Source organism: Schistocerca americana, chromosome 8 (genome assembly GCF_021461395.2).
Source record: "Schistocerca americana isolate TAMUIC-IGC-003095 chromosome 8, iqSchAmer2.1, whole genome shotgun sequence".
NCBI classification, from domain to species: Eukaryota; Metazoa; Arthropoda; class Insecta; order Orthoptera; family Acrididae; genus Schistocerca; species Schistocerca americana.
In genome coordinates this window covers 157,641,591-157,663,885 of record NC_060126.1, presented here as the reverse complement: position 1 = coordinate 157,663,885, position 22,295 = coordinate 157,641,591, and the positions used below count along the sequence as shown (strand labels likewise).

Below are 22,295 nucleotides of genomic sequence, written 5' to 3'. Positions count from 1 at the left end.
GCAGTGATCGTACTATATGACATAGCAGTTCCAGTCACGGTAGAAGCCGCTGACTACAACCTTTTATTTTCCATTTTAATTAATGGAGTTGCAAACTGCTAGTAAAAATTCCTTATACGAAATCTGAAGAATGCCTTTAAACATCAATCTTCGTCCGATTTCGACTTAGTAAATTAAGTTAATATCATGGATGTCTGCTTTGCAAATGCCAAGGTGCTTCACTGTAAAATAGATCCTGAAAAGATTCAAACCGACTGTCAACGATATAAATTTGAGCTTTGTTCGTCATATAGGTCTAACATGTCACAAGGTTGTTTATGATGTGCACATGTTGATTAATATAGTTCCCCTCTTCTAAATTTTTGCAATAGCATTTAGCTGTAGACGTTTTCTAACACCGGCGTTAGCAATTCCTTTCCGTTCTCTGAAACCTCCAAAACGACAAATTTTTCTGGTTTAAATCTGATGACCTTAACTATCACTTCCGATCAACATTAAATACTTCATGAACCCATACATGGAACTCCAAATGTGCAGTGTTCCTGCACTGCTACAGAGCATGCATTACAAGGTATTCACACAGTTTATCACATAGATTTACCATAAAGAATGAAACAAGAACTGTAATACACTTTACATCACAGACGCTCACTCTGGCTTGACGAAAACATCCGAACATTGACCAAAAGTTGCACAAATAATTGTGTTTGAAAGGAAAGGAAACGAGGTATGAAGCATTCATAATACTCAGCTCTTGCCGATTGATGTAATATAATACCCGCCTACTAATCAGGGCGTCTGTCTCCGTTGCTTTTGAGCGTGAATGGAAATTGTAGAAATTTTCTATGGAGCAACATTTAATAATAAAGCGTTTTAAATCATCAAAAGCGATGAGCGGGAGCAGGCGCTTTCGATAAAGAACGGGGGAGTGCAGCGCCGCTGCTGTCGCCACGGCCGCTGCCGGTAGCCAGCAAATGGATCCCGGAGCTTTGCCGCATACGGCGTCCAGAGGAGGACAGTCTGCAGGAAATCTGCCGCAAAATCGTTACTGGATAAAATTTTGATATCGGTGTGTCTGAAAGCGAAATAGATTGAATCTGCGCTAGCATTACATTCACGTCTTCAGCATTCAGACAGAAGAGGCTATAAATGTATTTTATGGCAGCTGCTCTCGATCCACTGACATTACGAACAGAAACAACGGACGCTACCGCTAGACCACAGGCGTTACCAGCCTAGGGTTTCTCTATCATGGGACAAGTTTTGCTCCAGGAAGTGCCGCAGTCTACAGTGTTGCCAGATTGTGCAGGTAACCGGACTTAGAGAATTAGCGAGTTGGCCTATTTTTTTGGCCCACGTCGCGATCGGCGCGGACTTAGCCCTTGAAGCGGCCGGTCGCCGGTCGAGTTTTATGTCAAAGAGTGTACATATTGTGTATTACCCGTCTTTCCCTATGGCTTACCACTATTTTTCTTAGGATTCCGAACAACTTGCAACATTTTACGTTCTCAAACGCTTTTTCCAGGTCGATAAATCCAATGAACGTATCTTGGTTTTTCTTTAGTTTTGCTTCCATTATCAGCCTGTCTGGTGCCTTTACCTTTCCTGAAGCCAAAGTGATCGTCATGTAACACGTCCTCAGTTTTCTTTTCCATTCTTCTGTATATTGTTCTTGTCAGCAACTTGGATGTATGAGCTGTTAAACTTATTTTGCGATAATTCTCGCACTTGTGGGCTCTTGCAGTCTTCGGAATTGTGTGGATGATATTTTTCCGGAAGTCAGATGGCACGTCACCAACTCATACATTCTACACTCCTGGAAATGGAAAAAAGAACACATTGACACCGGTGTGTCAGACCCACCATACTTGCTCCGGACACTGCGAGAGGGCTGTACAAGCAATGATCACACGCACGGCACAGCGGACACACCAGGAACCGCGGTGTTGGCCGTCGAATGGCGCTAGCTGCGCAGCATTTGTGCACCGCCGCCGTCAGTGTCAGCCAGTTAGCCGTGGCATACGGAGCTCCATCGCAGTCTTTAACACTGGTAGCATGCCGCGACAGCGTGGACGTGAACCGTATGTGCAGTTGACTGACTTTGAGCGAGGGCGTATAGTGGGCATGCGGGAGGCCGGGTGGACGTACCGCCGAATTGCTCAACACGTGGGGCGTGAGGTCTCCACAGTACATCGATGTTGTCGCCAGTGGTCGGCGGAAGGTGCACGTGCCCGTCGACCTGGGACCGGACCGCAGCGACGCACGGATGCACGCCAAGACCGTAGGATCCTACGCAGTGCCGTAGGGAACCGCACCGCCACTTCCCAGCAAATTAGGGACACTGTTGCTCCTGGGGTATCGGCGAGGACCATTCGCAACCGTCTCCATGAAGCTGGGCTACGGTCCCGCACACCGTTAGGCCGTCTTCCGCTCACGCCCCAACATCGTGCAGCCCGCCTCCAGTGGTGTCGCGACAGGCGTGAATGGAGGGACGAATGGAGACGTGTCGTCTTCAGCGATGAGAGTCGCTTCTGCCTTGGTGCCAATGATGGTCGTATGCGTGTTTGGCGCCGTGCAGGTGAGCGCCACAATCAGGACTGCATACGACCGAGGCACACAGGGCCAACACCCGGCATCATGGTGTGGGGAGCGATCTCCTACACTGGCCGTACACCACTGGTGATCGTCGAGGGGACACTGAATAGTGCACGGTACATCCAAACCGTCATCGAACCCATCGTTCTACCATTACTAGACCGGCAAGGGAACTTGCTGTTCCAACAGGACAATGCACGTCCGCATGTATCCTGTGCCACCCAACGTGCTCTAGAAGGTGTAAGTCAACTACCCTGGCCAGCAAGATCTCCGAATCTGTCCCCCATTGAGCATGTTTGGGACTGGATGAAGCGTCGTCTCACGCGGTCTGCACGTCCAGCACGAACGCTGGTCCAACTGAGGCGCCAGGTGGAAATGGCATGGCAAGCCGTTCCACAGGACTACATCCAGCATCTCTACGATCGTCTCCATGGGAGAATAGCAGCCTGCATTGCTGCGAAAGGTGGATATACACTGTACTAGTGCCGACATTATGCATGCTCTGTTGCCTGTGTCTATGTGCCTGTGGTTCTGTCAGTGTGATCATGTGATGTATCTGACCCCAGGAATGTGTCAATAAAGTTTCCCCTTCCTGGGACAATGAATTCACGGTGTTCTTATTTCAATTTCCAGGAGTGTACATATCAACGTGAATAGTCGTTTTGTGGCCACTTCTCGCAGTGATTTTTAGGAATTATGATAAAATGTTATCTATCTCTTCTACCTTATTTGATCTCAAGTCCTCCAGAGCTCTCTTAAATTCTGATCCTAATACTGGATCTTATATCTCTCCTAAATCCATTCCTGTTTCTTCTTCTCTCACATCACACAAATCTTCCCCCTCCTAGAGCCCTTCAAAGTTCTCTTTCCAACTATCTGCTCTCCACATTTAACAGTGGAATTCCCATTGCATTGTTAATGTTACCAGCCTTGCTTTTAACTTCACCAAAGGTCGTTTTTATTGTCCTATATGGAGCGTCAGTCCTTCCGGCAATCATTTTTTTATCGATTTCTTCTCATTTTTCATGCAGCCATTTCGTCTTATCTTCCCTGCACTTCCTATTTATTTCATTCCTCAGCGACTTGTATTTTTGCATTCCTAAATTTCGCTGAACATTGTTGTACTTCCTTTTTTCATGGATCAACTAAGTATTTCTTCTGTACCCATGGTTTCTTCGCAGTTACCTTCTTTGTACCTATGTTTTCCTTTCCAACTTCTATGATTACCATTTTTAGAGGCGTCCATTCCTCTTCAACTATACTGCCTACTGAGCTATGGCTCTGAGCACTATGGGACTTAACATCTATGGTCATCAGTCCCCTAGAACTTAGAACTACTTAAACCTAACTAACCTAAGGACATCACACTCATCCGTGCCCGATGCAGGATTCGAACCTGCGACCGTAGCGGTCACGCGGTTGCAGACTAAAGCGCCTAGAACCGCACGGCCACACCGGCCGGCTACTGAGCTATTCCTCATTGCTGTATCTACAGCCTTAAAGAACTTCAAGCGTGTCTTGTCATTCCTTACTACTTCCGTATCTCCCTTCTTTGCATATTGATTCATCCTGATTAATCTCTTAAACTTCAATCCACTCTCTATAACTACTAAATTGTGATCTGAGTCTATATCTGCTCCTGGGTACGCCTTGCAATCCAGTATCTGATATCGGAATCTCTGTCTGACAAGGATGTAATCTAACTGAAATCTTCCCGTATCACCTAGCCTTTTGCAAGTATACCTCCTCCTCTTTGTGGTTCTTGAACAGACTATTTGCTATTACGAGCTGAAGTTTGTTACAACACTCAATTAGTCTTTCTCGTCTCTCATTCTTCGTCCCAAGCCCATATTCACCAGTACCCTTTTCTTCTGCTACTCCCCTACAACTGCTTTCCAGTGCTTCGTGACTATTAGATTTTCATCTTCTTTTTCGTATTGCATTACCTTTTCAATATCCTCATATACTTTGTCTCTTCATCTTCAGCTTGCGACGTTGCCGTGTATACCCGTACTGTCGTTGTCGGCGCTGGTTTGGTGTCGATTCTGATAAGGGAACCCTGTCCCTATTACTGAACTGTTCACAATAACTCACTTTCTCCCTTACCTTCCTATTCATAAAGAATTCTACTCCCGTTATACCATTTTCTGCTGCTGTTGATATCACTCTATACTCAATCGATCAGAACTCCTTGTCTTATTTCTATTTCACTTCACTGACCACTACTATATGTAGGTTGAACCCTTGCATTTCCAGTTTGAGATTATCTAGCTTCTCTACCGCGTTCAAGATTCTGACATTCCATGCCCCGACTCGTAGGACGTTATCTTTTGGTTGGTTATTCAAACCTTTTTCTCAGGGTCACTTCCCCGTCGGCAGTCCCCTCCCGGAGATCCAAATGGGGGATTATTCCGGATTCTTTTGGCAATGGAGAGATCATCATGACACTTTTTCAGTTACAGGCCTCATGTCCTGTGGATACACATTATGAGTTTTTAATGCAGTGGTTTCCATTGCCTTCTGCTTCCTCCTGCCGTTGACCGTTGCTGATTCTTCCCCTTTTAGGAGCAGTTTCCCACCTCAAGAACAAGAGAGTCCTCTGGACCTCTGTCTGCTCTTCCGTCGTCTTTGACAAGGCCGTTGGTAGAATGAGGGTAACGTCTTATGTCGCAAGTCTTCGTCCGCCAATGCTCATTATTAATTAAATTTAAGCTGTAGCGGGTTTCGAGCCCGGGAGCGAGGTCGTTTTCATCACTAATGAAAGACGCTACCCCCATTCTTTTTGTTTTCGATATTGTTCGTTGCATTTGGTCATTGCAGATGTCCCATGACAGCCGTTCAAGTTGAGTGTTCAGCCGTTGACTTTTTATTACAGAGGGCAGATAATCCTCTGACCGAACACGCTGAGCTACCGTGCCGGCTTGATCATTGCTGATTCTTCCCCTTACCCCTAGACGAAACGTGCAATACATGTTTAATGTTGCTATCAACGTTTCTGCTTCCTAACAGTGTTTCACTGCTATATATTTCACATCTATTTACATATTGTATATGTTAATAAGTACATTGACATATGCGTCCAAAGGTGTTTATCACAGTAACATGTAAAAATTTGAGGGAAATCAGCGAAGCTCTTCCAGATTTGTGGTAACGATACGGGAAACATCGTTCTATACAGGATGAGTCACTAACTATTGCCGCCTAAGTATGATAGTAGCTGAAAAGTTTGTGGACAAATGTTGCATGGGGCAACTGGGGCCATAATATGACGCTGGTTTCTTGTTACAAGGTGGGGTCGCGTCACAGATATGAAGGTCAACTTTGTTTTTTTTTTCTTTTTTGTTTAATGGGGTGCTGTAGCTTGGTACTTATTTTCTGATAGTGGCTATCAAGGCGAATGAAATAATTTTTAACAGTAAGGTCTTTGAAGGTCACAAGTCTCTCTCGTATATCGTCCAAATTGTAAATATTCGCCGAATACTGCGTATCCCTCTAACGTGCCATTGACATGTAAACACCATTCGATAGTTTCGCAATACAACACTAATAGGAACGGTAAGACTAGTATCGTCGGATCAAGCGAATGTGAATGATGTATTCCTTCGAAGAAGAAGTCGATATGCTTCTCATTTATTGAGAATGCTAACAAAATTCAGTGAGAGCTAGGGACTTATACACTGAAAGATATCCTCAACGTACTCACCCTAGACATCGTACATTTAAATACGTGTATGATAAATTGAGAACAACTGGATCTTTAACGCATTGGGAACATATCCGGAAAAGGAAAGTTACTAATGAGGAAACGGAAATTGGTACCATTGCCACTGTGGTTCGAGATCCTTGTGTTAGTTCGCGTCAAATCGCAAGGGAATCTGGCATGAGCCAGAGTAGTGTTGTTCGTGTTCTGCATAGCCATAAATATCATTCTTACCATATCAGTCTCCACGAAGAATTAACTGGTACGGATTGTATGCATCGCGTTGAATTCTGCCGATGGGCTCAACTTCAGATTCAGAGGGATGACACATTTATTAATTTGATTTTATTTACTGACGAGGCTCCATTCACGAACCATGGAAATCTTAATTTGCATAACTTGCATTATTGGGCAGCTGAAAATCCATGTTGGCTGCGGCAAGTTGCACACCAAAAACCGTGGTCGGTGAATGTATGGTGTGGGATTCTAGAGGAGAGAATTATAGGACCCCATTTTAACGAAGGAAATCTTAATGGAAGGAAGTACACCACATTCCTGCAAGAAACATTAGATCTGTTATTGGAAAAAATTTTTTGGAAATTTGTGGTAAGGCCTTATGGTACCAAACTGCTGAGGTCATCGGTCCCTAAGCCTACACACTACTAACTTAAACTAACTTACGCTATGCACACCACACACACCCATGCCTGAGGGAGGACTCGAACCTCCGACGGGAGGAGCCGCGCGGACCGTGACAAGATTGCTAAGACTGCTCGGCTACCCCGCGCGGCTGTTACTGGAAGAAATGCCTTTAGGATCAAGGAACAGAATGTGGTATCAGCACGTTGAGTGTCCGGCACATTTTCTGCTGATAGCTAGAAATGAGTTGCAGAGACAATTCTCAGATCGTTGGATTGGAGTCGGAGTAGATGTGTCGTGGCCGGCTCGTCTGCCAGACTTGACGACTCTGGATTTTTTCTTGTGGGGATTCGCAAAAGACATTGTTTATAAAGACATTCCAACTACACCTGAAGATATGAGAGAGAGAAACTCCTATCATACTTTTGCAGTCATTATTGGTGGCAATAGTGGTAGTGTGTACAGCAATCTGGACCACCACCTCTGAACGTCTCACTGTATGGTGCTACAACATGCAATGTGTGGTTTTCATGAACAATAAAAAGGGCAGAAATGATGTTTATGTTGATTTCTATTCAAATCTTCTGTATAGGTTCCGGAACTCTCTGAATCGAGGTGATAATAGCTTTTTTTGATGTGTGTCCATTAATCTATGGATCGACACCTTAAGTTGTTGAAATGATATCTTTGCCTTGTCATCATGTTTATCTATGCATTACCATCTTTGGGAATCAGTAATGTATTTGGAAATGGGCTTATAACCAGAAACCTAGGTTGTGCAATAACATTAATAATTAAATTGTGGAACAAGGCCAAAAACGGTTTTGTTTAGTTAATTTACAATGTTTCACCAAGAACCCACAGTTGATTCTGTTAATAAGTACTGTTTTGTTTGTGGTCTATGTTGTTGAGAAATGAGCAATATAAAAGCAGGTCCCATGTAGTCGACTGCACTGCCATTTAAATGCGGCGCGTTCGCTGTTTTCCTCTCTTCCCTGTATCGACCGGCCAAGCGCAACAGGCACAAACTGACATACGGGACCTGTACGACACAATACATGCACGTTTGCATGCCTACATTCAATATTCTGACGGTTATACTCGTTACTGACGTACCAACATTTCGCATATGCAAAGGCTTTCCACGCATTTATATTAACCTGTGATCTTGCTAGGTTAATAATTCATGTGTGTTTCCTAGACAAATGTATTCCCGAAATTTATATTACTTATTTCTTGGTGTTGGGATGTTATTTTGGTCAGCGTATATGTTTCGAATAACACCAACAGATTGTTGAGCTTGTCGTCATCTCACTGACCGCTCGCTAAATAATATTGTCACATGCTTTCACTTCATGCGACAACATATGCAAATATACGAGTATATGGATATTTACTGCAAATATTGATATCCACATTATGGATTTCTAAGGGCTCTTTCTTCGATGTTTTGTAACATATGTCCATTGGTCCCATCGACACATATTCTAACCTTAAAAACTGGAAATCATGAAACGCTATCACTTGCTCTCCGCAACCTACACCATTCCAACCCCACCCACTACGCTTTGTAAAATTTTGAACGCAAGCTGCAGAATATTGTTAACACATTCAGTCAGTGGTTACGGATTGATTTTTGTTTCTCTGACTACCGAACATTATCATTGGTGGTGGAGGCTGGCAGTGGGACCCTAGCCGGCCGTGTTGGCCGATCGGTTCTAGGCGCTTCAGTCTGGAACCGCGCGACCGCTATGGTCGCAGGTTCGAATCCTGCCTCGGGCATGACTGTGTGTGATGTCCTTAGGTTAGTTAGGTTTAAGTAGTTCTAAGTTCTAGGGGACTGATGACCACAGATGTTAAGTCCCATAGTACTCAGAGCCATTTGAACCACTTGGTGGGACCCTATTTTCTGGTTCGGCTTAGTGTCGCCTCATTCTAGTAATTTCAGTTAGCTACTAATTTCGATCCTAACGCCCCAGAATGTTTAAACTGTTGTTGTTCAAAAAATTTAACGATTAGGTTAAATCAGAAACTATTGAGAGATTTCGTGCGCTTTTCAGGATAGGACCATTTGGGGGAAAAGTGGGGGAGTCAAACAATAGTGCCATGCCTTTATATCTAACGACGATTTGACAGTACGAAGCCTGAGACAACAACAGGAGGCAGTGACAGTGAACGGGAGCGAAGGGAGTGAGTGACTATGCAAAAAAAAAAAAAAATTCCAAGCGCGCTCCCTCCAGAACGATACATTGGATATAAAACATAATTCGGATCAGAATTATAGGGCATTTATTAATTTATGTCCGAATGATTTTACACGAAAAACGAATCGATGTGAATCTACAAGTACGAAAACGGAAGAAAACTCTATTTTTTAGGCCTTAGCAATTTTTTTAATATCTTTGGGTAAACTTCGAGGTGGCAAAGTAGAAATTTGTAACCCTCGAAGAAACGCAACGCACCAATTGACAGATTTTTTGAGAACACAGCAATTGCCATAACCCGATTTGCCAGAAACTTCACTCAATGGAAGAGGGTTCAAAATAAGAGAACACGTGTCTCAGTTTATCGTAAATACTTGACTGTTCCTGGAAAAAGGACAGACTTTTCGAGGTATTTCTCTGGTAGTCTGTGCCATTTAGGACACGGCATTCTGAGACACGGTAGCACAATGATTAGCACACTTAACCTTTCGCCCTGTGTTCGAAACCCGCTTATCACTTTCGTTTTTCATTTATATACCCATTTCCGTAAAAGATTACTACACGAACGTTTCTCAGTGGATATTGATATAACGTTGTCCTTCTTTCTGTACTAATTGTATGTCACAAGAATGATTTTTTTTAAAAAAAATGAGAAAACTATTTGAAATTGTTTCCGGTGAATTTGCTGCGGTGTATCTTGATTCATAATGAACTGCAAGTGCCAGTTTTCGGAAAAGTGGTCCGTTGTGCATCGTCTGCAGCGAAAATATGCCAACACTTGGAATATTCACCAGTGTTAACGACGTTTTTTTTCCTGCGTGAGATTCATACGAAGAAATGTCACTGTGGCAAAGCTGCCTTCGTGCGATGGTCATGTTGCTCGCCATATCTGTATTTCGAACGTTTCTACGATCGGTCTTCCTGAAGAATAAAAATATCAACGAAATGTAATAATTAATATAAGAAAAGATGTGAGAATGCAATATAATAATATTAGAATTTAATAAGATTGTAACTCCTCAACGTACATCACACACACACACACACACACACACACACACACACACACACACACACACACGTCTGTGCGACTGACTGTGAAATCTAATTATAATTTTACAATTAATATAACGCCCTCGTATCCCACTATTTTATAAGAAACACTCGTTTAGTAACCTTCTACGGACTTGGGTAGATCAATGAAAACAATAAAAATAAAATAAAAGCAATAAGCGGGTTTCGAACACTGGCCGCAAAGTAAATAAGCTGTGACGCTAACCACTGAGCTTCCATTCCGCCTGCTGATATCGTGCGGTAAGCGATACCTAAATTACGTCGAAAATACCTTGAAAACTTGGACTGTCTTTTTTTCAGAAGCGGTCGAGTATCTGCGGACGTTCCAAGACTCGTATTCGTTTATTTTGACTCCTCTTCCACTGAGAAAAGTTCCCGGGAAATTGGGTAATGGCACTTGTCGTGGTGTCCTTTTGAGTCTCGTTCCTGCTCGCTATTTTGGCTATTAAGGCTGTGGAAGAACATGTTATAGGCACGGCCTGAACGTGCGCGGGGTGAGGCAGTGTTTGTTTTCCGGTTGTTTCCGCAGCCACACGGGATTAGCCGAGCGGTGTGAGGCGCTGTAGTCATGGACTGTGCGGCTGATCCCGGCGGAAGTTCGAGTCCTCCCTCGGGCACAGGCGTGTGTGTGTGTGTGTTTGTCCTTAGGATAGTTAAGGTTAAGTAGTGTGTAAGCTTACGGACTGATGATCTTAGCAGTTGAGTCCCATAAGATTTCACACACATCTGAACACTTTGATCCCGCAGTGGTGAGCACGGCGGAGGAGCCGCTGGCGCTGTGGGTGAGCAACGTGTACGGCCCCATCGGAGTGGCGGCGGGCGCCGGTGTCGGCGTGATGCGCGTCTTCCTGGCCGACCCCGACGTCAAGGCGGACCTCGTGCCCGTCGACCTGGTCACCAACGCCACCATCGCCTGTGCCTGGGACACCTGGTGAGAGCCCCACACTCTCTGTAACACTGACACCGTTTCTGCTGACTTATAATCATGATAATAAGCTTCTACATCCAGTTAAATACAGGATAATTCTGAACTGATTATGACTATTAATGCGTAATATACAGCGAGAGTGACACCATCAGACTATAGCATGCCGGCGTACCCTGGAAACGTTATCAATAACGATAACGGCCAATCCTTCAAGCACCGGAAACCTTGGAAAAAGGTAAGAAATAGGCACTTCTCAGAACCAGTCCTGACGATTGTAAGCCTAAACGTCGAGGGAATTACAAGCAACAAACAAGACATCTTATCGGAACTCTGCCAGACTCATAAATGGGATGTGTTATGCTTTCAACAAACCCACAGAGCCGCAGAAGCAAAAATACCTGAAATACACTCCTGGAAATGGAAAAAAGAACACATTGACACCGGTGTGTCAGACCCACCATACTTGCTCCGGACACTGCGAGAGGGCTGTACAAGCAATGATCACACGCACGGCACAGCGGACACACCAGGAACCGCGGTGTTGGCCGTCGAATGGCGCTAGCTGCGCAGCATTTGTGCACCGCCGCCGTCAGTGTCAGCCAGTTTGCCGTGGCATACGGAGCTCCATCGCAGTCTTTAACACTGGTAGCATGCCGCAACAGCGCGGACGTGAACCGTATGTGCAGTTGACGGACTTTAAGCGAGGGCGTATAGTGGGCATGCGTGAGGCCGGGTGGACGTACCGCCGAATTGCTCAACACGTGGGGCGTGAGGTCTCCACAGTACATCGATGTTGTCGCCAGTGGTCGGCGGAAGGTGCACGTGCCCGTCGACCTGGGACCGGACCGCAGCGACGCACGGATGCACGCCAAGACCGTAGGATCCTACGCAGTGCCGTAGGGGACCGCACCGCCACTTCCCAGCAAATTAGGGACACTGTTGCTCCTGGGGTATCGGCGAGGACCATTCGCAACCGTCTCCATGAAGCTGGGCTACGGTCCCGCACACCGTTAGGCCGTCTTCCGCTCACGCCCCAACATCGTGCAGCCCGCCTCCGGTGGTGTCGCGACAGGCGTGAATGGAGGGACGAATGGAGACGTGTCGTCTTCAGCGATAAGAGTCGCTTCTGCCTTGGTGCCAATGATGGTCGTATGCGTGTTTGGCGCCGTGCAGGTGAGCGCCACAATCAAGACTGCATACGACCGAGGCACACAGGGCCAACACCCGGCATCATGGTGTGGGGAGCGATCTCCTACACTGGCCGTACACCACTGGTGATCGTCGAGGGAACACTGAATAGTGCACGGTGCATCCAAACCGTCATCGAACCCATCGTTCTTCCATTCCTAGACCGGCAAGGGAACTTGCTGTTCCAACAGGACAATGCACGTCCGCATGTATCCCGTGCCACTCAACGTGCTCTAGAAGGTGTAAGTCAACTACCCTGGCCAGCAAGATCTCCGGATCTGTCCCCCATTGAGCATGTTTGGGACTGGATGAAGCGTCGTCTCACGCGGTCTGCACGTCCAGCACGAACGCTGGTCCAACTGAGGCGCCAGGTGGAAATGGCATGGCAAGCCGTTCCACAGGACTACATCCAGCATCTCTACGATCGTCTCCATGGGAGAATAGCAGCCTGCATTGCTGCGAAAGGTGGATATACACTGTACTAGTGCCGACATTGTGCATGCTCTGTTGCCTGTGTCTATGTGCCTGTGGTTCTGTCAGTGTGATCATGTGATGTATCTGACCCCAGGAATGTGTCAATAAAGTTTCCCCTTCCTGGGACAATGAATTCACGGTGTTCTTATTTCAATTTCCAGGAGTGTACAAGGAATGCGACTGGCTGTGGAAGCGCCACATCATAAACACGGCAGTTCCATATTAGTTATAGCTGAGATGACGGTGACTTCTGTCAGAAAATGTACAGCCAATAATATCGAAATACTAACAGCCGAAATTATCCTCCAGAGAAAAAAAAAATTGCTTTCACCCCGCCCAAAAAATTTCACAAACCAAAACACCAAATTCATTGTAGGAGATTTTAACTGCCACAGCACCACTTGGGGGTATAGTGAAACAGACGAGAACGGGCACCTGTTGGAGGAAAGGCTGGAAACATCCTCCATGATCCAAAACTTCCCCCCTCCTTCACAAGTAAAGTATGGAAACGTGCATATAGCCCTAACAACTGCATTACCAGCTCAAGCATAAAAGACTGCTGTACTAAAGTAGTGTATCATGCAGTAGGGATACAGGTGTATACAGCAGTCAAGACCACTACAGTACCGTTTCGCAGAAGATTTAATTTTAAAAAGGCCAACTGGAAAACTTTCGCAGACGACTTGGATAAAGCCATAGTAAACCTCATCCGAACCCCAGAGAACAACCAGTCATTTGTGCGAATGCTACAGAGAATCTCCAGACAACATATACCATGAGGCTGCCGACAGTAGTACATCCCTGGTCTCTCACACGACTCCAGGCATCTCCTAGCCAAGTACGAAGAATTATACCAATAGAACCCCTTTAATCAAGAAAAAATAGCATGTCGTGCGGCTTTGATGGAAATGATACGTGAAGCCCGGCAAAATAGATGGATGGAGACCCTGAAGAGGATGGATATGACATATAGCAGCAAAATACCCTAGAATCTTATTAAAAAAACTTGACAGAGACCCAAATGGTCCCGAACAGTCTACTGCGGTAACACCTAATCCAGTGGCTCATCAACTGCTCCCTAATGGAAAGACTAAGACAAAACAACAGAAAGTAAAAATTAACAGACCTCTAGAATGAGAAACTGATAGGTTTTTAACACCTTTTACAACGATGGAATTCAACAAGGGTCTCAGCAATATGGAAAGCGGCAAAACAGATGGGGTGGATGACATGTGCATGGAGCAGATCAAACGCTTTGGACTGGGCACAAAGAACTGGTCCTGCGACTTTTCAATCATTGTCGCAAAACATGTAATATCCCCCCCCAAGATGTGGAGGAAGGCAAGGATAGTGGCACTCCTGAAACCCGGGAAGAGTATCATGTACTAGCGAAATACTGTGCTTAACAGAACACATAGAGGAAGGACACGAAAATAAAAAGATAACAGGGCTAGCCCTGGTCGACCTTAGTTCTGCATATGATACAATGCTCCAGAACCTCTATAATGAACTATCAGTTTGTTAAGATTATCGAGACCCTATTACAAAATAGACAATTTTATGTTGCCCTCAATGGGCAAAAGGGCAGATTAGAAAAAATGGTCCGGCCCAAGGAAGCGTTTTGGCGCCCTCCCTATTTAATCTGTGTACCAACGACCAACCGATTCCTAAGCATAGGAAAAATTTTCTTAAGCGGATGACCTGGCAATTACAGCACAGGGGAAAACCTCTGAGGATGTAGAACAGAAGGAGAAAGCTCTTAGAGAAATGTCAAACTATTATAAACACAACTTTCTTAAGCCAAACCCGTCCAAAACACATGTCAGAGTCTTCCACCTTCGATCCAGGCAAGGTAACCGTTAACTTAAGGTCTCTTGGAATAATACCACATTGGAGCATACCGAGAGGCCAACTTACTTGGGCGTGGTGTTCGATAGATCTCTGACATACAAGTACCATCGTGAAAAGACGTGACAGAAGGTAAGTGCCATAATTATTATTCTGCGGAAACTAAACAGCAAATGGGGTGCTAAACCTTCAATATTAAGAACCACCGCACAAACGTTATGCTTCTCTACAGCCGAATATGCCTGTCCAGTATGGTCCAGATCAACTCATGCAAAGAAGGTTGACATAAGTCTTAATGAAATATGTCGAATTACAACGGGATACATGAAACCTACTTCCCTACCAAAACTACATAGAGCTGCCGGGTTTGTGAATCCCAACTCTCGAAGAACATCAGAGGCTCAGACAAATTATTGACGATCGGCATCCCTGGGGGACTGAAATCCCGTAAAAGGTCCTCAGCCACTATAATAGAAGAACCACCAGCTGACTACCCACCTGCACCGGAAGTGCCCAGCTGATTCAGTACAAACTGGAAGACATGGAGGACACTGAACCGAATAAGGACAGGGGTTGCCCAGTGAAGACAAATATTATAAGCTGGGGTCTTGGAACCACGGATGATAAGTGTGACTGTGGCGCTGTGCAGGAGATGGACGTGGCCCTATACTGGGCTGAAAGATTGTGAACTGGTTTCCGGACGTGAAAAGCGATAAGAATGAGAGAGAATGTAAAAGACAGTCCAAAATTTCGATCTGTGTACAAGCACAGTGAGTCAGAACTCAGTACACGCTCGATGATGAATTAAGTGAAGGGATCTGTGTTATAAGTGAGAGGGATAGATCCTGTATAAGAGGTATTTGTTATGTTATAATTTAACACCTGTCGTTCTGACATCAAAGTGTAGAGAAGATTTTGTCTGCGATAAAACCAAACACGTCCATCTACCACGAACATTCTAAGATCATCATCATCATCATCATCATAATTATCATCATCATCATCATCATCATCATCACCACCACCACCACCACCACCACCACCACCATCATCATCTTTGGGTTATACATATTTGCCTTTTCCAAAATCAAACAATTTGAACCTCATCAGACATTCTTCTACGTGGTATTCCTACTCATTTTCTACCATTGGGTCGTTCTTCATAGATTTTCCTTGGTATTCGGCCTTGATACATATGTAGTAGATGATCATGCCATTCCTTTCTGTATTGTCGGATCTTTTCCACTACTTGTAGAACATTTAGCTCCTCTCTTATCTCACTGTTTTTCTTGTGACCTTTTGCTTTGAATCCAACCAAACGTCTTAGAAGTCTCTCCTCAGCCACATCAATTCTCTGTAATTGTTTTTTCACTGAAGTCCATACTTTGGATATGTAGAGCAGCGAATGTAGCGTCATGGCGTTATAAAATTCAAATACTGTCTCTGTCCTGCTTTTATTCAGGAGCGTTCTTTTAATCGTACCTAGCGTTTGGAAGTAACTTCGTAGCTTCTTTTTTTCCAAGAACATTATTATAAGTATGAGATATCACAACCCAGGTAACTGTCTACATGTTCTTGTTCCAAAATGTAGTTCTTTATTATGATTTTAGCTTTAAGATGTTGTTTTCCACGAAAGGTCATAACGTTTATGGATACAGTTAGAATATTGTTGTTTTGCCATTATATGTAATTACCATAAAGCTCATTGAAGGTTGTCTTCCATAGCCACGAGTACAACCTGGCCATCTGCAGAAAGCAGGGAGCTAAAAACTGTACATCTTGGCTGGTAGAAATATTCAATTTTCTTTTGCCATTTATTGACAACGTCAGTTATATAAATGTCAAATAGGATTGACACCTTGTGTGATTTTTCTCACACTCCTCTATTAACGGTTGAGCTGACGTATATCTTGATATTGCTATAAGCATCAAAATTCTGAACTGACAGTATTAAATGCTGAAGAATGCCACACTCTCCTAAAATTTCCCGTAACTTAGATCTCATCACCTGGTCGAAGGCCTTTTCGTAATCCATAAAAGCTGGGTACTATATGGTCCATGCTTTTCTATTGTCCGGTTTATAGATAAAACGCAATCTATACATCTATACCAATTTGTCGAAAAAGAAAAGTCTCTGTTAAAGCATTTAATCTTTTGTAAAGTATTTTGGCACATAGCCCATGCCCACCCAGTTTAGTAGGCTTATACCTCTACAGTTATTACAGTACGATTTCCTTTTTTTAAAATAAGTAAGACTACTGAACTCTGACAATATTCGAAGATGTCAGCCAAAAATTTGTACAATCGATATTTATTCATTCATCTACATTCACGCCTACGGCAATATTCAGCAACTCACATCCAAGTGCCTGATTGAGGGTTCGCAGAAACACTTTTAGACCATTACTCGACTTTTCCCCTCTAGAATAACATGTGAAAAAATGAACACTTAAATTTCTGTGTGCGAACTTTGAGCGTTTCAACATCTATTTACCTGGGGAAGCTTGAGCAATGGCTAACTCCACAACTTGATACGGATTTCACCAATTAACCTTTCGGCAAGATGCAGCATCCCCACATTGAGGAATCGAGGTGACCACATTTTTAAATCAAGCTCTTCGAAACGGTTGGATCAGTTGATGCTGTCGCAATACGGGGCAATTCAAGATAATTTTTCGTTAAGAAATTTCCGCCATTTGATTGGAAATTTTTCATTTATCTTACATAATCATGATTTCGGCATTATAGCCACTCTCAAGTGCATGTTGCAATGTTAAAGTATATCTGACCTGTATGTGACATGTCATCTTATAGACCAATTGTCATATCTTAGGATATGCGTACATATCGGAGGTAAGTAATATGACTGACATTGTGACAGCGAATAACTATTGACTAACTGTATGTCGTATTTAATAGCTAGTATATTCCTATCTCCTGCATTCGAATACTTAATAACTGAAATTTGGTGCAGAATTCAGTTAGTCTTTCTCTTCCCAGCCTATATTCTCCCATAGCTCTGTTGTCTATTCATTATCCTTCAACAGGCTTCCAAATATCATTATTAGATTTCCATATCCCTTTACACACTGAACTGCACGATTAATATCCATATTTACGTTCGCTATCTTTTCATTTTCTGCTTCTGACATTGGTATGTATACTTTAATTATTGTTGTTAACATTGTTTTACCATCGATTCTCAGGTCGACAAACCTACCACTGAACTACTTACTCACTCTCTGCTTCACCCTCGAATTCATAATGAATTCTACTACAGTTCCACCATTTTCAGTTGCAGTTGATGTTTTCCTATACTGTTCGTCCGACCGTAACTTCTTACCTTCTTTGCGTTTCACTTCACTGATCTTCAACATATCGAGACTGATCATCCTAACTTTTCCTTTACAGATTTTCTAATTTCCCCAACACTTCAAACTTCTGACCTTCCACACTGCGACTCACAGAATGTCATATTTTCGTATGGTATCCGATATTTTTCTCATTGTCACTTCGCTCTTGGCAGTCTCCTTCTGAAGATCTGACTGGGGAAATAACCCGGAAAATTTTGTCGATAGAGAGATCATGACGAAACCTTTACAAAACTGTAATAGCTTTCAATTCGTTACTATACTTTTTGGTACCCTCACTGCTTATCAGATAGCCCAGAAACCTTGCTTCTGTATTCACAAACGTGAACTTCTTTAGATAAAGTGTCGTACCCCTATTTTGCAAGGCTTCAAATATCTGTAGTAACATCTTAGAATGTTCTTTCCAATTCTGATTTGCATAGGGAGTTAGTTGGCACACAGCTTCTATTTCTTGCCACCGTGGAGTTAGAACACTGCCATTGTGCCAGTGGAGAGTGGTATAACTACAGTCCGCATGGAAGCATCACGAAGAGAGTACGCTTGTTTCATCGTTTATCTGACTGATGACTATTTTTGTCGTAAGCATTTTGTTCTGGTCAACCTGTAGGTCTAAAGAGTAGTTGCATGCTTGTATCACAATCTTTTGCATCTGATGTTCGGGTCTGTGTTTGTTCTCGATATCCCCAAGGGGCTATTAATCAGCATAGTTAGGTAGGGGGTCGGTTGAATAGCTCTGACAACTCGCTTCACACATATATCAAGTAACCCTCCAATACAGTTCGTTAAAAAACAAACAATTTCTGTAAAAAAATGAATTCACACACATCACACCAGAAGAAATTTGCCCTTTGCCCAAAGCCAGTCCATGATAGCAATCCAGCCATGGCAAAAAAAGAAAGTTTATTACTATTTTAATTGACAGTCCCGTCGCTGCTAAAGAACAAATAAGAAGAAAAAGCCATGTACAGCCAAGAGGCGGAACATGACGAAGGTTGATAAATCGAAGAAGAAGAAAGCTTCTCATGAAATGTCAATTTGAATTTTCTGCTGCAGATTCAGATGAGGGAGTGTCAGACATTATCTATGCAGAGAGTAGCGACAGTTTGGCCTTTCTTAATGGTAGTTCAGAGGCTGAAGAACCTCTTCATGGTGAGGAGCTTTCACTCTCAGTCTCCTGCCAAGCACACGATTAGGGTTCTCATTCGGCACTTACCACGAACAAAGAAGAACCTCAAAAAGATGCCAACAAGTCACATCATACAAGACCAATAACGAATCCCCCACAGTCTCAAGAGCCTCCTGATCACCCTGAATGCCATGTAAACGACTTTGTTTTGGTAAAGCACGATGACTGCCAGTACCTTGGGTAGATTGTCAAAACCGGTGGAAACAAGATTTGCGTGTCCATCATGGTTATAAAGGAGGAAAATTCTAGATGGTCAAATGAGGAAGCTTCAGTTTGATACGACTAAAGTAAAAATACGTGGAAATTGAGTCCGCCTAATCAAATAAAATAGCGGCTATCTCACACATTTGTAACTGATTTTAAACACTGAGCTAATGTATTTGAGTAACTATAGGTAGTTATAATAACAAGCTGAACTTATTTTACTTGAAGATTTCATTGCATTTCATACATTTAATAAGTTCATACTGTTGTCCATACATTTAAGCAAAATTTATTTTTGTTCATGTGTTATTTATCCATGACGAATTTATTTTTGAAGAATATATTCCTTGAAAAGGAAGTTGCCATAATTTTGATACAATATAAATTTTTCTTCGAAAATTCGTTTGATCTGCCTGCCTATTAATATCAGGTTATTCCAATTCTCTTCTAGTGATATGCTACACACAAAACACCCAAAGTTGTTCTGCGTAGTTGCAATCATTTAGGAGAGGTAATTTTTGGGTCACCTAAACATATTTAATTCATCAGGTTACCGACCATTCGGAAAGTGGGTACACTCAGCCACTGTCATGTGGCGTATAAATTATAGAGTGCAGCAATGAGTCGTCCTTTTTTAGATTTTATTACGTAGATCCAGATTTCGGATAGTGGCTAGCCATTCCAAATGCACTATTTTATATTCTTGATGCATGTAAGTCCCTGTTGTTCGGGCATCAGTCACATTTCTTTGAATACTCAAAGAAAAGGACGACTAATTACTGAACTCTATAATTTATAATATTTAGTTAATGAGTCCTACATGATTTTGTAGCCTGAAATTTAAGCTATCTGCCTCATTCAGAATTTCTCCAAGTACTGCACAAATAATAGCAAAAGTAAAAGGCAACATCTGTTTGTAGACCTGGTCCCCTCAACTTTGGCACTTTATCATCTATTTAAATATTTGATACTGAACTTAATTCTCTCACAAAAGCTTTATCCAATGGTGTCATAAAAACGGAAACTGATATACATTTAATCAAAAACGTAATATTCAATGTTGATACTATTTTCTTGAAGAGGAAAGAGTATGTTTATAGGACTCTGAGACTAATGAATGGTATTTGCAAAATTTGAACTGATTAAACACTTTATACCATGAAACACTGGATCACTTAATTTAGTTTCTCTGTGAGTTGTAGTATACGGCTTACTTGCCTCTATCAACATTCTTGCTCCTCTGACTCGTTTTGAAACATAAATCAAGAGATTATTATAATTAATACTGTTTTTCGCAATGACTCCTAGTTCCTCCGTATTATTTATCTCTTCTGCTGTAGATTTTTTTCTTGGCAATAAGTGCCTTCTTGGGTTTTGTATAAAATGGATCATGGCATTTAATATTCAGTTTGTATTAAAAACTTTATTTTTCCTAGAGCTTCTAAGCATACTTGTCCACATATTTTTTCTCTTTAAAAATATCATTTATCTCTGATTTTTGTTTGTTTGAATAAGTACATGTTATTTGGGGACACATGTAACTCTACCCAATAACTCTACCCAACTAGTTTTGCTATTCTAGTCTTCACATTAAAAAATAAATGGATCTTTAGTTGTCATTGAAGAACCTACAAGGTCATAATTATTTATCACATCATCATAAAACTGTATCTTTCTTCCATGCCGCAGTATTTACATATTATCAGTCCCCATTCACAATGTATCACCATGAGGTGAAGCATCCAGTCAGAATCAAAAACAGTTTTTACACTCAAATGTGGAATGACCCGAAAGTTACTTTTCTTTTCACATCAAGTATTTTTGAAGGATAGATAAACCTGTTTCCTAACAGGTTTGCTAATTTTCCCTGTATCTTCTACAGTTTATGCAAAGCTATAGGCCCCTCTGTGATTTTATTCTTTTTCTTTATGTGCTGATCGAATGTCACGCTAATCCCCGAACAAAAGCATCAGGTGGCGGTAAACTTCTGATACTTGATACCTGAGAAATTCCTGTCCAAGTATGTGCTCTCTCTCTCTTTTATCTCTCGACTTGTAGCGTGCCACTACCGGATCTTCACACGCTGTCGGTCGTGGTAGGACCAAACCACAAACAAAGCAGCGTTTACACGGTAAACCCCTCTGGAATACTGATGCACATGGGAACTCCTTCCAAGGTAAATGCTTGACTGAAAATGGATTCGATCATATGCTCTAAGCTACCATCTGGTGAGGAAGGTTCTCACAACTGGAAATTCAATTATATAGCATAAAAGATACTGTTTATTTAGAAAATTGAATTTGCAGGTGCTGGATATCACATTTATTTGGTCGGAAAAGCTCACATTCAGCAGCTACATGTCCTAGTTACGTAATTACACTGCTGCAGATTGTGACGTCTTATTGGAAAATTTTCATGTGTGCACTCTCACCTTGACATACAGGGATGGCTAGTGCACAGTGACACTGTCAGAGGACGTCCGGCCCCTCTCTCCCTCCCCACTCATCCCAGAAATAATCGGTAGAGAGAAGACTCACTCTGTGCTGGAGAGGAACAATATCATGAGACGAAATTCAAATCAAAGTCAATAATATACTGATACATATTCTTTATTTAATTAGTTTTTAGGAGACAGGGTTCCCCAACTTGGGTAAACATCGTGACTGCATCCCTCCCCCCCCTCTTATCCCCACCCTTGCTCCCCATGGCATAATAATTATAATCACTGGGGAATGGAATGAAGTGCAGTATAGCAGCCACCATTTGGGGTCTCCCGCTTGTGGGTCTATTGCCAGGGTGCCGCCACGAAGGTCAGAACATACCAGTGTCTTACAGATCGTGTTACTAAACACCACCGACCACGGACCGGAACCTTTGATCTTGT

At 42.9% G+C, this 22,295-nt stretch overlaps 1 protein-coding gene across 1 annotated transcript in view; it reads left to right on the top strand.

Moving 5' to 3' along the window:
• LOC124545123 (fatty acyl-CoA reductase wat-like) overlaps nucleotides 1-22,295 on the top strand; it is a 261,169-nt gene that overhangs the window by 167,332 nt on the left and 71,542 nt on the right. Inside the window, exon 6 of the mRNA XM_047123943.1 lies at nucleotides 10,960-11,143. Coding sequence (XP_046979899.1) covers nucleotides 10,960-11,143 — 184 coding nt within the window. The remainder of the gene's footprint in view (nucleotides 1-10,959; nucleotides 11,144-22,295) is intronic.